General features: G+C 39.4%; 2 protein-coding genes across 2 annotated transcripts; one reads left to right on the top strand and one right to left on the bottom strand.

Annotated features, from left to right (window-relative positions):
* Positions 1–2438: 2438 nt before the first annotated feature.
* Positions 2439–4771, bottom strand: LOC311500127 (C-signal). The gene is made up of 4 exons (XM_084561341.1): positions 4409–4771; positions 3306–3483; positions 3097–3191; positions 2439–2972 (listed from the first exon to the last, which is right to left on the bottom strand). Exons 1-4 carry the CDS (start codon positions 4733–4735, stop codon positions 2781–2783), a joined length of 792 nt encoding a protein of 263 aa, XP_084417467.1. The 5' UTR covers positions 4736–4771; the 3' UTR covers positions 2439–2780.
* Positions 4772–5294: 523 nt separating this feature from the next.
* On the top strand, positions 5295–13277 carry nphp1 (nephronophthisis 1). The gene is made up of 20 exons (XM_084561747.1): positions 5295–5611; positions 6095–6156; positions 6310–6370; positions 6508–6641; positions 7009–7186; positions 7963–8064; positions 8343–8473; positions 8645–8690; positions 8788–8875; positions 10014–10108; positions 10201–10329; positions 10577–10651; positions 10766–10876; positions 11401–11483; positions 11739–11815; positions 11944–12043; positions 12157–12269; positions 12359–12432; positions 12562–12606; positions 12842–13277. The coding sequence occupies exons 1-20, from the start codon at positions 5546–5548 to the stop codon at positions 13118–13120; spliced, it is 2049 nt and encodes a 682-aa protein (XP_084417873.1). The 5' UTR covers positions 5295–5545; the 3' UTR covers positions 13121–13277.
* Positions 13278–14782: the final 1505 nt, after the last annotated feature.

Genomic DNA, 14782 nt, shown 5'->3' with positions numbered 1-14782 from the left:
ACTGACAGTCAATATATCAGCCAGGAACATGAACTGTAGTAACCCCATAGTAGCAGACAAAAACACAGCCAGATATATATATTTATTTATTTTAAGGGATGTCCTCTGATAACAAAATCAATTGTCTAGCTGAAGAGCATTTAAAACGTCAAATCTTGACCACAATTAGCCTGCTAATAAAATGTTTATCATATATAGCTACAACGAAGTTACGCTTTTATGTAACAGATATTAGAGAGACCTGGTGGAAATTGAAAACAGAGGATTAGATAACAAGCACAGTGTTATCAAGCACAGCCAAGATACAAAGGTCAAACACCATCTCAGCTGGATAAAGCACAACAATCAGATCTCAGTTTCTCCGAAACCATGACTTCTAAGTCTTCCTACTTTAGCAATACTAATAAAAATAAGTATAATACATCAATAGCAGTTCATTATTGTAAAGTAGATAATTTTCTTCTGCACTTAAAACTTTTGAAGCTAACTGTTACAATGCAAACATGGTCTTAATCACTAATATCAATCACTGCATGTATTATTGAATGTTATAATATCACCATTATTACCCCCTTTAAGCAAATATAAGAAAGTACATGTATTGCAACAAATATACTGTGAAGACCATCTTACTGCAGGTTAAAAAAAAATGTCAGTATGTCACCATTAGAGAAACTGGAGACTGCCGATGCCAGTGAATATTAACATAATCTGGAAAGGCTGCCATCTTCTGGCCAAACATCTCGTATGGCTCATGATAGGGCTAAATGTGGGGAATGACTGTATGTTGTATGATTTGGTGGGGTATACCAGTCTTACTGCTGACATACGGAATATTAATTAATATATTTTAACTCTTTGCAACCTAAACATTGTGATATAAACCTAATAAACAGAATAGACTTGGTAGGAGTCAGGTTAATGTCGTATAAAAAGCCCCTGAGAGGATTGAGTTTGGATGTTACTATGCAAAATAGTCATAACCTACTCACCTAAGACTCTTTTTCTGCTGTGTGTGGCTTGCACAAACACAACACACTCATATACATACAGTGTTGCAGATATATTCCTCAAAATATGGTGCATTTCTTAAAATTAGAATACAAAGAAGTCAGAATCCATTCATTATTGATATGGTCCTGTATATGACATTTATGCTAACTGTTATCCAAAGACAGCTTGTGAATTTTAAACCACACACCAAACAATGTAGCTCTAACCTGCACAGGTGCTGCTTTAAACAGATCTGTTTTTCGTGGAAAGATTTGTGGGTTTATTTGCTTCCATGAGATCATCTAAACCCCTCTGGTTAACTTTGCTAATTACCACTGGAAACAGGAAGTTATAGCTGTGTGTCAAGGTTTGGACACTCCTGGGTAAATCATATATTGTTATCCCCGCTGCAAAAAATTTATTCTAAAAAGCTTCAGCTTGCATTTCTTGAACATACTTTATAGTGTATTTATGTACCCTTTGATCGTTGTCTTGTTGTAGAAGCCGCATTCTTGACTGACAGCATGATATTTGCATTCAGAATTTGCTGCTATTTCTACAATCCATTCTTCCAGTCTTTCTTGTGTCACCGGTTTCCAGAGCAAAATAATTATCATCTGCAGTTGGTTCTGAAATCACATATGCTGGTGTTGTTTTTCATATTTCATATATTTGTTTTTCGTGGAGTAAAGTCACTGATTAAATTTATTTTCCTCACTGTATGAATACCTGTTCATTGAAGATCAGTGGCAGTGAAAAGGTGTACCGCTTGTGTCAGCCCTGTGCCAGGTAAACTACCCTGCAGCTCAATTGCAGCCATAATTATTATTATTTTTTTTTTTTGACTTTATCTGAGAGATTTTCAGTAGAGTGAGACAGGAAGTAATGAGGTGAGAAAGGTGAGGGCTAAGTCCTCAGTTTGTCGTGAAACTGCTCAACCAAGTGAGCTATGGGGCACATTTTTCTGGGTTTTCCAATAGATCTTAGCAGACAATGGGAACTGCAAGGTGCTTTGATTCTATGTTTAAGACTACCACTCCTTAGTTAACACCTGTTACCTGTCCAGTGTTTCCTGTGTCACTGGCAACTCTGAAGCAGAATATTTCTCCTCTCTCCACAACTCTTGTTCCTAAAACATCTCTCACCCATGCTGATGTTGGTATGCATTCTTCAGACATGCAGCAAAAGTTACACTGTGGTAAAGCAGAGCAGGAGGCCCACAGTGTTGGCCATCAAGATGGATGGCACAAGTTTTCCGCTTTGTCGACTTGTGTTTTCAGATCCTCTGCCAGCTGTTGAGAAGAGCCTGTGGGTGTTGTGTATAACCAGAGGAACTGTTATCTTACCACAGGTTCGGATAATTCATTTATATTCCTTTAATATAAACCACTCTGTATTAATAATTAATATTGCAAAGAAAACAAACTCAAAACAAATCATCGGGATTAGTGTGATATTACATTTTTCATATAACCAAAATAAGCCAACAATAAGGCATAACATTAGATCAAAAGCGTAGTTACAACAGCATCAAATCTCATCTTAAGGCCTCTTAATGTCTTAATGTGATGACATCATGAGTAACATAAGAGTTAGTCAGTTCCAACCCTGATTTGTCTTTGATTATTTAGACCGTGTCTCTGTGGTAAGCTCCTGTACAGCACAAGCTTCAAGTCCAGAGATTTTTCAGGGTAAAGTCCAGCTTATCTCAGCAGAGTCTCAGCACTGCTAATCGATGTATGGTCGACAATAGAAGTGAGTAAATTCATCGCCTTCTTTGTCCATTTCTACCAAGGTAGTTCAGCCCCATCCCAGTTGTACGCCTTTCCAGTCTTTTCGATACTCAGAGTGTCTATGATGCTCATCAGACAGTGCACAGAGTGTTCAGTGCTGAACAGTTTGTCTTTTGGCACATTCTTATGATAAGGCCGAGAGAGGCTTGTGTCGACCGTTCCAGGATGTAAGGACACGCACACCACCTGGAAACAGAATCAAATGGAGATGGGTTTAAATGCATGTGTAGGGGCGTCAGCTACTGATTGTCCAACACACATTCACTGATAGTTCAGAAGAGAGATAGAGTCTACCTGAAATAACACTAACCTTAGGTCGACTGCGGCCCAGCTCTATTGACAAATTCCTGGTGGCCATGTTGAGAGCTGCTTTAGACATTCTGTAGCTGTACCAACCACCAAGACCTGAGAGGTGAAAAGAGGAAAATCATATGTGCTAGTATAAGTGTTTTGCTAACCTGCCTGCAGTGGCTATATAACATATGTGTAAAGAAAGTGTTTCAGTAACACAACACATACCGTTGTCTCCTATAGATCCCACTTTGGCTGTGATGTTGACAATGACGCCGCTGTGCTGCTTGGCTTTTTCAGCAGGCTGCTGACCGAAACCACCACCTCCCTTTTGAAGGAGGGGGGTAAAATACTTGGCCATGACCAGGGGCCCCACAGTGTTGGTCATCAGGGTTGAAATGATGCCCTGAAACAAACAACACATCAATGCAGATTAATAGTTTAATCAAATTCATGACGTGGAAGGTGTCTGGTGGGACGAATGAATGACCAGCTGAGTGTAAAAGAAACAAACCTAATATTAATAATAATTTGTGATCCTTTTGACTCTATAGATCATCAGAAAGGTCACCGTGGTTCCTTGGACCTTAGCATGGGCATGACTGAGACCACCAGGACACTATGAGTCTCAGAAGTGTTCAAAATCAAAATTTTATGGATGAGTATAGGAGCGAGTCTGCTGCATTTTTTCTGTGTTGTAAGTTAATTAAAGGTGTCAAGCAGGTTGATCTAATAGAAACATGTTTGCTATACTGGCATTAGTATGGCTTGGTACTTTAAATATATGCCGAAGTGTATGTAGATGGTGCATCGTGAAGTGCATACACTTGCGAACAGGTACATCGATCAACATTGTGACCACCTAGATTTTTTGTGTAGGTCTCCCTTGTGCCTCCAAAACATGACTCATCCAAGAATGAACTCGGGCCTTCTGAGGGTGTCCTGCGGTGTTGTTAGTTGTTGTTATTGGGGGCCTTTGGGTCCTATGGATTGAGGGGAGGGGCCTCTGTGGATCATCCCACAGATACTTGATCAGTTTGGGATCTAGTGAATTTGGAGGCCAGGTCAACACCTTGTGCCGTTCTTCATGTTTTTTGAGTTATTCCTAAAGCGTTTTTCTGTGTGTGCCTGTGTTTCCCAGCAGAACATTGGATTGTCACAAGATGGTCAATGTAACTTCACCTGTCAGTGGTTTTAATGTTGTGGCTGATCCGTGTATGGCTCAATTAAATTAGAGTATTTTTGACTGGAGTTTGAAACTGGAGAAGTCTTCCCACTTTTCTGGTTCTTCTGGATAATTGCTTCTAAAATAAACCCAAAATACGCTTTACCTGTGCAGAAACATCCCTCAGGCTAGTCTCTCCTTTCCCGGAGGGGTGAAGCATCGCCGAGGAGTTGACGATTAGATCCAGCCGCCCAAAGCTCTCCTTCACACGCTCCGCAGCTCCGCGGATGTCCTCCTCATGGTTCACATCCAGTTTGAGGACCGTCAGTCTGCCCGGGTGTTGGCCGGCCAGGCCTCGCAGCTCTGCCGCTCCGTCTGGGTTTCGGCATGTCGCTATGACAGAAGCGAGGGATTTATTTTTTAATATATTTTTGCAGAATTCAAGACCCAGTCCTCTACTGGCCCCTTGAATGAGCGCGATGGAGGCAGCCATAGTAGAAAAATGACATAACAAGCAGAGTTTGCTGCATTCAAGTCCGTTTAAAAGGGTAGTAACATGTCAATTTTGAGTTAGAAACTCGCACGGATAATTAAAGATAGGTGGCTTTCATAAGTTCTGTAAACCACTTTCATTATTAATTCGTATTCCATTGGTAAAACTGTGAATATATCTTTTAAAATCATAATTTTGATATTCGTACAGGAAATGTAACAGTCTGTACTTGAAGGTAACACGTTTCACAACATGTAAGTGCGCCCCCTGCACGTCATGCTGAAGGGACTTACACAACTTTGAATAAGCGTGCATAACATTAGATAATCCTGTGTATTGGCTAGATTTGGTATAATACATATATAAAAAATATATATACTATAATATATATATATATATAAAATATGACTTTCCTTCGATCACTTGGTGACGAAGTGAGGAAAATACATATAGCTGTAGTCACTGAATTTCTTACACCTCCCTCCTCCAGTCCAATAGGTGGCAGTAGCTTAATGTCAAACGCAAGCAATTGAGGGAAAAGACAGGTCAGATCGTGTCTGTATCAACGTATTTTGAATTCAGTTATGAATATAAAAAAAACTTAAATACATAACTTTAAAATATATTTACGGCAACTAATCAAACAATATAACAACGAACGAGGTTGTAGACGATTGAATAAAGCAGAAGAAGAAGAAGACGGTTGCCTAGCGACCAGTGGAAGTGTAGCGTCAGCTAGCAAGCTCGGCTAACTGCTAACACATTGGAGTATGTGACCGTTGACTGTGTATGTGACTAACAGCGTATAAAATGCCACTAAAAAGAAGAGGACCTTTGCAGCTCGCCCAGAGAGAAGTGGACGAAATAAAAAAACAGGTTTGGTAAAGAATGACGCGTGCGAGTACAGTAATATTTGAACACAACTGTGACTAAGCCAAAGCAAACAATTGAGTGAATGTCAAACACAGATTAAGTGAATATGCAAGTTTTAGCACTTGTTGTACCGGTTCTGTCACTAACCGACCACTTTACAAATTAAGTAATCCAAAGGCTTGGTCCTGAACATGGCGTGGCTTGTTTTAGCATATATGTCTGCAAGCGTTTGTTATTTGGTGGTTCGTTTCTTTCACAGGAAAAACCCGAGAATAATAAAGTTAATGCCGATTTTTTCAAGAGTACACCAACAAAAGGGTCTTTTGACTTTTGTTATGATGTACACAGTCAGGAAGAAGTTAAACTTAAAACAACCGATTTTGAATGAAGGCTGGCCTGTAGGCTACAATCAGAAATGCACCATAGAAAAAAGCATATTCACGTTATACACAATTCTTGTTTCCCCTTACTGTTCCTCTCACACAGGTTGACAGCCTGGTGAAAGATGTGGAGAGTCAGGTCGGATCCACCACAGACACATTTCGAAGGTGAACAGCAGTGCTTCTTTGTCTAGTTGACCTTACTGTAACTCCAGCTAAGTAGGTGCTGCTTTTGTTCCTCTTCCTTTTTCATCAACCCTTAGCAGTTTTAACATAATCCATTAAAGTTTGATTTTAGTCTAAACAGTCCCTTCCCAGCAGATGTCAAGAACTGCAGATGTCGGCAGAGAAGATGCTAAAGACACTTAAGAAACTGACAAAGGTTTGTGTTCTGATGTTAGTAAAAACTTTTGGTTAACTTTTTTAAATGACATAAAATGTGTCTGTCATTTTACTCATTTGCCATCAACACATCAGTCTAGGCTTAGTGTATTGTTCTGATGTTGCTTGATTTTCCAGGCTGATGAGCTGGCTCCGGTGGGGAACTATGATCAGAGGAAACAGGAAGAGGAGAGACGACTTCAAAACATTATTGAGCGCCTGAACACACTCTCTCTCCAGCTTTCACCACCAGGACCGAGCACCACAGCAGGGTCAGTATCTGTGCATTCATTCACTGCAAAGAAAAAGAAAGACAGAAATACTAGGGATCATTTTGACATTTTCTGCTGCTGCAGCTATAGATAGATAGATAGATAGATAGATAGATAGATAGATAGATAGATAGATAGATAGATAGATAGATCTATCCCTCTCTATCTCTATCTACAACCCATAACCCACAACTGCAGTGTCATCAGAAAACTTTTGCATGTGTTCAATCTACATTGACCATCATAAGTACATCGGAATTTTAAAGTTCATTGTTTTAAGGGAGCAAAAGGAAAATAAAACCCCTAGTTTGACATCTCACCCCAAATTTAAACTTCCTTTTTTACGTTTCCATGTTTTGATCCACAGCAGTGTTTCACAGGAAGATAGTGTTGATGAAGATGATGACGAAGACACTAGTGATGATGATTCTGGTGAAGATGAAGATGAAAGGAAAGCTGTGAAACCACCACCTCAGTCAGACTCTCGCATCTACACGGCCCTCAGTGATTTCAACGGAGAGCAGGAAGGAGATCTGTCTGTTCGGGTGAAGTACTTCCTGTTTCAGAGACAAAGATAAAGCACAGACAGGGTAACTGTCAGTCTATAGAAGCTGTACTATTACTATGTGGCTTTCTTACATTTTAACTCGGGTTTAACCAGGGCTCCTGCTCTTTAAATGTGCCTGAAAACTGAAGGTTAGGGAATCTAAAAGATATCTGAATATTACAAGATATCTGAGGCTCTGTTCACTGTTTCCTGCTGCTACTAAAATGTCATATAACCTTCCATAGCAAAAATTATTAGCTGTTTATTGGACTGTAAGCGCATACACTATTTTTCCTCCTAAAAATTGTATTTGATTTAAACACAAGGTTTCGTCCTAGCTAACAAAATCCATTGTCCACACTCTTGCAGGTGGAATTGAATTGTAAAAAGTCTGATAAGGAAAAATACTGGAGCTTTTCAATTATATAACTGTATTTATATTTAGGTTTACTTTATTTAATGTGTGTGCTATAATTTAATCGATTGTGGCAACGCATGAAAAGCTTTATTGCTATACAAAGTGATGGACCGTTCAGCTGTCAGACATGTGATACGAGTATTTTTGAGGTTGTTTCTGTATAACTATTTCATCATTGGAATAGCATAAAATACAAGTCGTTACATATTTGTTTAAAAGAAGTACCTTGAGTACCTACCTCATTAGCCATAAATGTAGTTTTGTTCCATTAAAAAACAACCTAAAAAGTAATTTAAAAAAAATGCTTCCAAAATATAACTAATGTGAAGTTTTTGTTTGTTTGCCTGCTGTGTTAGAGAGGAGAGGTGTTGAGGGTTATCAGGAAGACAGCAGATGGATGGTGGCTGGCTCAGGACACTAAAGGCAACAGAGGAGTCGTTCCCAAAACCTTCCTAAAGGTACCATTACTGTTTATTTAGAGAAGCATTTGGATAAAAATCTTATTTCAAAACATGACTGTGGAGTACGTTGATGATGCATTAAACTTTTAAAGCAAACTTCAATGGAATGTTTTTACCATTTTGTACTAGTAACTATTCACTAACAAAGCTGACACTCTAGTTTTTAATATCTGTTTTGCACGTAGCACAAAATCCCACCAGGAAAAGTTCTTATATTCTCGTATGCATTCATCTTTCCCGTGCGGTTCATTTAAAATGTTACTGTAATATGTTAGATTGGCTCTGGTGTTGATGATGAAGACAATGAGGATGAAGATGACGATGAGGACGGAGATGAAAACGAGGAGTCGGACGAGGAAGAGGATCAGGATAGCGCAGAATTGAGCAATGGCCAAGACAAACAGGGGTTCAGTATATTACTTTATAAGTGTCATTCCACTAATCTTCCAGATGTTCTTGGATGTGGCCCACTTCAGATTAGTTAAAAAAGACTTGATGCCTTATACAAATGTCATTCATTTGAAAGTAATTAAATTATATTTATATTATTCGTGTGGTTCTCCTCTGTCCTTTGCAGCACTTCACATTCTAACTGGTCTACTGTCAGAAAGGCTCTGACTGAGGTAAAATTTCATATCATATCAACAGCTACAGTATTAAATACACATTTTAAACTCTGTATTAAAAAAATACTGATGGTCTCCACCACGTGTGTGACAGATTGATGCAACAGATGTGCTGTCTGCCATGGGAGCTATACCTTCAGGATTCAGACCGTCAACTCTCAATAAACTGCTGGTGGAGGAAGGTCAGTATGCAGTGAATATTTGTGTGTGTGTGACCAGTTTCTGACACACAGATCACTATAAAACAGAAACACACATATTCTCACTGACAGCTTTCAGTAAATGGGTCCACTGGTGCTGATTACAGCCAAACTCAACAACAATAATACAGGTTAATTAACTATGATAAGACTGCAACACCTGATTTTAAGTCACCAATAGTCGCTCAGTTAATCTCCTGATTCATTATTTTGGCTACAAAATATCAGAAAGCCACAAGTTATCAGAGCCTAAATTATGTTTTCCACTTGGTGGTTTTGACTGAATTACAGTATGAAACAGCAAAAGAGCTGAAAACTGTCATTTTTGTGAAACTGTTGCAACCACATTGCAAGAAGGAGTTCTACCAGAATCCTTCAAGGAAAATGTTTTGTTGCTGTTGCTCTCCTAAAGTGACAGTTGCTAGTTGAAAGAGCAAATACCATAGAATAAAAGATAAGATAAATAAAGTAAGATGCATTTAAAGTAAAAGAAACAGAATTGCACAAGTATTCACAATATACAGAGGTAAAGAGGTTGCAAATAAATTAACAGCGTCTGAAGTACTGACAGTGTTAAGAGTCAGTTTGTCAGTACACTACTCATGATATTCATAATGTCCATTAGGTTTAGTTTGATAGAGACCTTTGAGACCTTTTTCTCTTCTCTAATTTGTATTTTTTTTTTTCTCCTTTTATTTCTATTTTTATGTTACTGGTACTTTTGCATTGTCTTGCCCTGCTGCAGTAACATCCAAATTTCCCCTCAGGGGATCATTAAAGTCTTATCTTAAACTAGAAAAAAAACAACCAGTAATTAGAAAACAGCAATTTTTGTAATGTACAAAAATGTTACAGATTAAAACAATAATCCACTTTAATACATCACACTCTGCCATCCTCATTCTTAATACTGTTTTTGTAGTTGACACACATCTGTTTAGCGTTACATTAGCTATATTACTATATATTGGATTTTAAATCCAGGAGATTTAAGGAGAAAGACCTTTTAGGTGATGCCCTCACAATCACCCTGTAGTGCCAGTCATTAGTAGTAAGGGTACTTTGTTAACTAACACTTATTGTATGATTTAAAGGAAACGCTGTTGTGTTTTTTTTCCAGGTGTAACATATAGAGGAAGTCACTGTATTCAGCCTGAGCTCAGCCAATCACAGCTCTCCTTTAAAGACCTCTTCCTGGACCCGGACACTGGCAGGGTGAGCATGCCCCTCTATGTACTGTGTGTGTGTGTGTGTGTGTATAATGTGGCAGATTTCTGTGTGAAACTTGTGAATTTCCGGTCGTGTAGGTTCGTGCCCGTCAGGTCCGGACTTGTGTTTGTTTCACTTTGTGGAGCTGCAGGATGATTCCTACTCCCGGGGTTGGAGTTCATGTCCTCAGCAGGCACATCCGCCTCTGTGCCTTTGATGGAACTCAGGTATACCCCGCACCAATCTCTGTCAGCCTTTTCCCCTACTGTAAATACCCTCATCAAGTCTAATAATGAAGTTCAGTTTTTAGTTAATAGCTAAGACTATCCTGAAACATAACGTTGTATTTCTCTTTGTGGTTGTATCAAAGAAGCCCATTCACCTCCTTGATTACCTTTGGTTTGTTCGCTTAGTTAATTGACAAGTGATGAAATTCCACTCTTTCTTTCCACTCATTTTTCTTTCGTGTTTCAGGTTTTGAGTAACATCCACACAGTGAGGGCAGCGTACAACCCCAAGAGCCCCAAGACCTGGAGCTTCTCTCCAAGGGTATGAGGAGACACTGGCTCTTAAGTTTCTGAACATCAAATTCCAGACTTTTTTTGCTCTGAAACTCACAAAGCTGCAATGGCTAGTGTCTGAAATCCAGCGTGTTCCCTTTAGATGACAGGTATCCTACCCACCCTCATGGATGGAGACTGTTTCCTGCGCTGCAACTCTACATCTCCTGACCTCGGTATCCTCTTTGAACTAGGAGTCACTTTTATACGGAATGTAAGGACACACCTGCAGATGTACTCATGACACTGATGAGACACATGAACTAGAAAACACTTTGTGAACATTCTGTCACGTAGGTCGTGTTATATCTAAAAAGGCAAAGCAAAGCAAAACAAAGGCAACTGGACTGCAATTAAGTAATGGGTTGTAAGTAAGAACCCCTAATTGTGGAAAAGAAGACGCCACAGAGGATAATCCGAACAACCTCTTGTAATTACATGTGAGCAGTCCATCTTTAATGGACCCAAGTCATGTGAGTTTCAGGTGGGAACCACCCATAGATATTCCTAATAAAAACCTAAACTACCCACCTGTCATTTAGAACTGAAGAAGCCGTTTGAAGAAGTCCAATTACCTTTGTTTTTAGCTTTGGCTTTTTTTTTTTAGCAGAAAGTAATATCTTTAAGGTCTAAATCTAGAAAAAAATGTAGAAGTGGACAATTACTATGAGAGTAACTGTTAAGCACATATGTCTGATCCTATGTGTGTGTGTGTATGTGTGTGGGTGTCTGTTTTAGTCCACAGGAGAGAGAGGAGACCTGAGCTGTGGCTGGGCTTTCCTCAAACTGACTGATGATGCTGGAAATCCACTCTCAAACAGGTACGAACATAAACACACTCACACATACTGTAGATATAAAATAAAATATAGACTTACACACGTTATGTGCATATTTGTACACTCAGACTCCATCTTTCATGATATAAAACAGACATACACACAGTTAGAGCCACATATAAATATGAAATTACACATTTTTATTATCTAGTCATCCATTATTTTCTTTCACAGTATCCCATATGACAAAAAAAAAAAAAAAATGTAATGTAATGTAACGTGATGTGATGTGTATAGGACCTATGAGCTACCAGTGAATGGAGGCACACCTTTTGAGAAGGATGTACCAGTGGAGGCATCAGTCACTAGAGGATGTAAGAAGACACAAATGACTCAAAACATTTACGTGTGTGCATTAAAAGGTCCATTTTACCTATGATGTATAAAAATCAGGGAAGGTTACTATCAGTGTCTCCTTTCCTCTCCTCTCCTCTCCTCTCAGCTCCAGCCGGTGTTTTCCAGCAGATGCTCCAGGCCAGGCGGCAGCCCAAACTGATCGTAAAGCTGAAATCGGTGAACAGCCGAACCAGAACGCAGCTCAGGTGGGAGGATGAGTGAAAAACCACATAGCTTGATCGCATCATGAAGTTAAATTCAGTTTTAATTGATAGATTTATTTACCCATTTGCTGTAACATGTGTGTTTTCCTCTTCAGTATCCTTCCAGATACCCTACTGCACTGCCTTAGCTGTGTCCACCTGCTGGCTCTGCACAGGCAGCTGCTCGCCGACACTTTGCTCATGGACAGGCCCACCATGCAGAACGCAGGTAACACACACCTTCACGGCATTTTAGCCGCCCTGCTCGTATGCATGGCTCTTCAAAAAAAAAAAATAAATAAAATCTCTCTGTTTCAGATCTGATATGCAGTCCTATACTCTCAACCTTTCCTGTACTGTTGGAGCAGACAGACCTGCTGGATGCTCTCAGGGTAAGAAAGAAGTGTGTCATTAAGGTTCCCACTAAGCCAGAGCTATCTTTCAAAGGAATTTAACGGAACTGTTATTTGTCTGTCATTTATTTCTGTATTATAGTCTGGAATAAATGTGTTGTCTTTCAGAGTGCCTGGCTGGACGCTGAGAGCAACATGAGCAGAGCACAGAAGGTCTGTGTGTCTACTAGACATCCCTGTAACATGTTGTTGTTACATTTTAGTTTGAAGACTATTGTAACGGCATGATTTAAGCATCTAATCATCTGTCCTCTGAAGTGATGGTAGTGTGTGTAATGTCAGTACAGGCCTGCAGAGGATGCTGGTGGCTCTTTTTAAACAACAGAAAATGTCTTGGTGCTGATCAGATGTGACTATAAACTGCTGCTTCCTCCCTGTGTGTTTGCAGAGAGACCTGTCCTATCTGAAACAGGAGTTTGGTAAAGTCTACGTGTCATCCGTCTACTTCCTCCTCCACTCACCCTCGCTGCCCGGCCACCGCTGGGCGGACCCTGCCTCGGAGGAGCATCGGGCCAGAGTCATCTACGCCACGCTGGAAGCTCTCAAACGCAACCAGCACACCATCGGCCAATCAGGAGGTCTAGAGATCTTTGTCAGCCCCGCACACACACATCTTGCTTTTGATGTCGCCGAGTTGACCTTTGACCTTCTCCGAGTGGCACGGTGACATGAGTTAAATATAATTTCTAAAACAATTCTTGTGTATGCCATAAATACATGTTTGGAAGTTTTCTATAATATATCAGTGATAAAGATGCCAATATTCTGTATGTTTCTCCATTAAAAGACCAAAACCAGCATTAATGTCTGATTCCTCTGTGCAAAAGTTCATTGTTCTTTGTCACCCTCTGGCTCACCCATGTGTTTTTACCAGGCTTTGGACAACAGTGGTCCATGGCACATACACTAAATTAAACTATAGAAAAGAGGTGGATAAGTTAGATAAATTATTCTTAAAGAAACAGATACAGATGACGCAGAATATATTTTTAGGTGACTACTTTTACATGGACGCTAGCAATACGCTAATAATCAAGAACAATAGGATAAAAAAAAATAAAAATGTCTCATTTAACCACCTCAACCAGAGTTGATTGTCCTGATAGGAAGGAAGTTCCAACTGGATTGAGAGGGGTGGTGTAAACATTTAAAAATCCATTCATTAGGAAAATATTAGTTCTTAATAACCATATAAATGTTTCATTTGGTTGTTTCTCTGTGGCCGGAATAAATACAGAGTTTGTGCACATGCTTTACTTCACATTGCAAACACTGAAACATCCAAACGTGGAAAAAAAAGACCTCTTCTTCTTGTGTCAGTTTACCTGCAGATTCAATGTTTCACTTTTCACATATCAAAAAGCTTAAACTTGGATGCACTGGAAGATGTAAACACTTGCACTACTGTATATCTATGTCTGTTAAGGTTCTCAGTCATCCAGGTCATGCTATATCCAAAAAAAAAAAGGACTGAAGAAGTTACTTGGGTGAAAAAATGTCGCAAGATATACAGTTTAACTAATTAAAATGAAGTTGGAATCTCTGATCAGAATGATTTTAGTCAGGCTGCAGAAATATTGTTCATGTAAACGTCAAGTAAATGCCTGGAATGTTTGTTAAAGAAAGGGTTTCATTTATTTTCTGCTTAATAACAGCGCCCACTTTGCTCCTCTTAAACACAAAACATTTGTCAGTCACAATCAATCTTGGCAATAATAGCAACACTATTCGCATGTTTTCATTTCGTAATAAACCTTTCATCAGGACTGGCCGTATTGTTAACTTGTGCTCATGCTGCCTTTTCAGCCCTGTCATTTGAGCGGTCACTGAGCTGCGTCAGTCATCTCCACCCATTAGTTCAACATCAGTCTTGTGTGTGTGAAGTGTAGAGTTACAGGACACCGGCACAGTGTAAAGAGTTAATAATTAGCCTCCCGTGGTCTTTTTTTGGGCTGGTATAAAAGAACAGGAGCAGCGGGAGGTAGCCTCAGTTTGAGCACAGAGTGCTACAGCTTCAAGTGACAATTATATCCCTTCACATCAGTGTTGTGTTGAAATGTGTTTTTGAACTGTGAGTGAAAGGCCAGAACGTTTGAGAGGCACTTGATTCTTCCTAAATGCAGGGTTTTATTCATCATATAAAAATTTTAAAAGATGTAATAAACGTGACAAGAAATGTTGGTTTAGACTCATCGTGCACCCTCCCACAACACATTCAGTCACTTAAATGGAGAGCTTGACACATCCCTATTTTTTGTATGGATTAAACAAACAAGATAGAACGTTAGTGAGTCATGTTTCTATGTATGGGCAGGGCTAAGTCCAGCTT

The sequence above is a fragment of the Chelon labrosus genome, assembly GCF_963514085.1.
Source record: "Chelon labrosus genome assembly, chromosome: 15".
NCBI classification, from domain to species: Eukaryota; Metazoa; Chordata; class Actinopteri; order Mugiliformes; family Mugilidae; genus Chelon; species Chelon labrosus.
This window is presented reverse-complemented; position numbering and strand designations above follow the sequence as displayed.

Bases quoted from the DNA above. Each gene is read 5' to 3' on its own strand.
- nphp1 (XM_084561747.1), top strand. From the start codon at position 5,546: ATGCCACTAAAAAGAAGAGGACCTTTGCAGCTCGCCCAGAGAGAAGTG. The intron at 8,876-10,013 runs GTCAGTATGCAG...TTTTTTTTCCAG, and splicing joins TAAACTGCTGGTGGAGGAAG to GTGTAACATATAGAGGAAGT. The intron at 11,816-11,943 runs GTAAGAAGACAC...CTCTCCTCTCAG, and splicing joins GGCATCAGTCACTAGAGGAT to CTCCAGCCGGTGTTTTCCAG.
- LOC311500127 (XM_084561341.1), bottom strand. From the start codon at position 4,735: ATGGCTGCCTCCATCGCGCTCATTCAAGGGGCCAGTAGAGGACTGGGT. The intron at 3,484-4,408 runs GTAAAGCGTATT...TGTTTGTTTCAG, and splicing joins TGAGGGATGTTTCTGCACAG to GGCATCATTTCAACCCTGAT. The intron at 2,973-3,096 runs GTTAGTGTTATT...TTCTGTTTCCAG, and splicing joins TGGGCCGCAGTCGACCTAAG to GTGGTGTGCGTGTCCTTACA.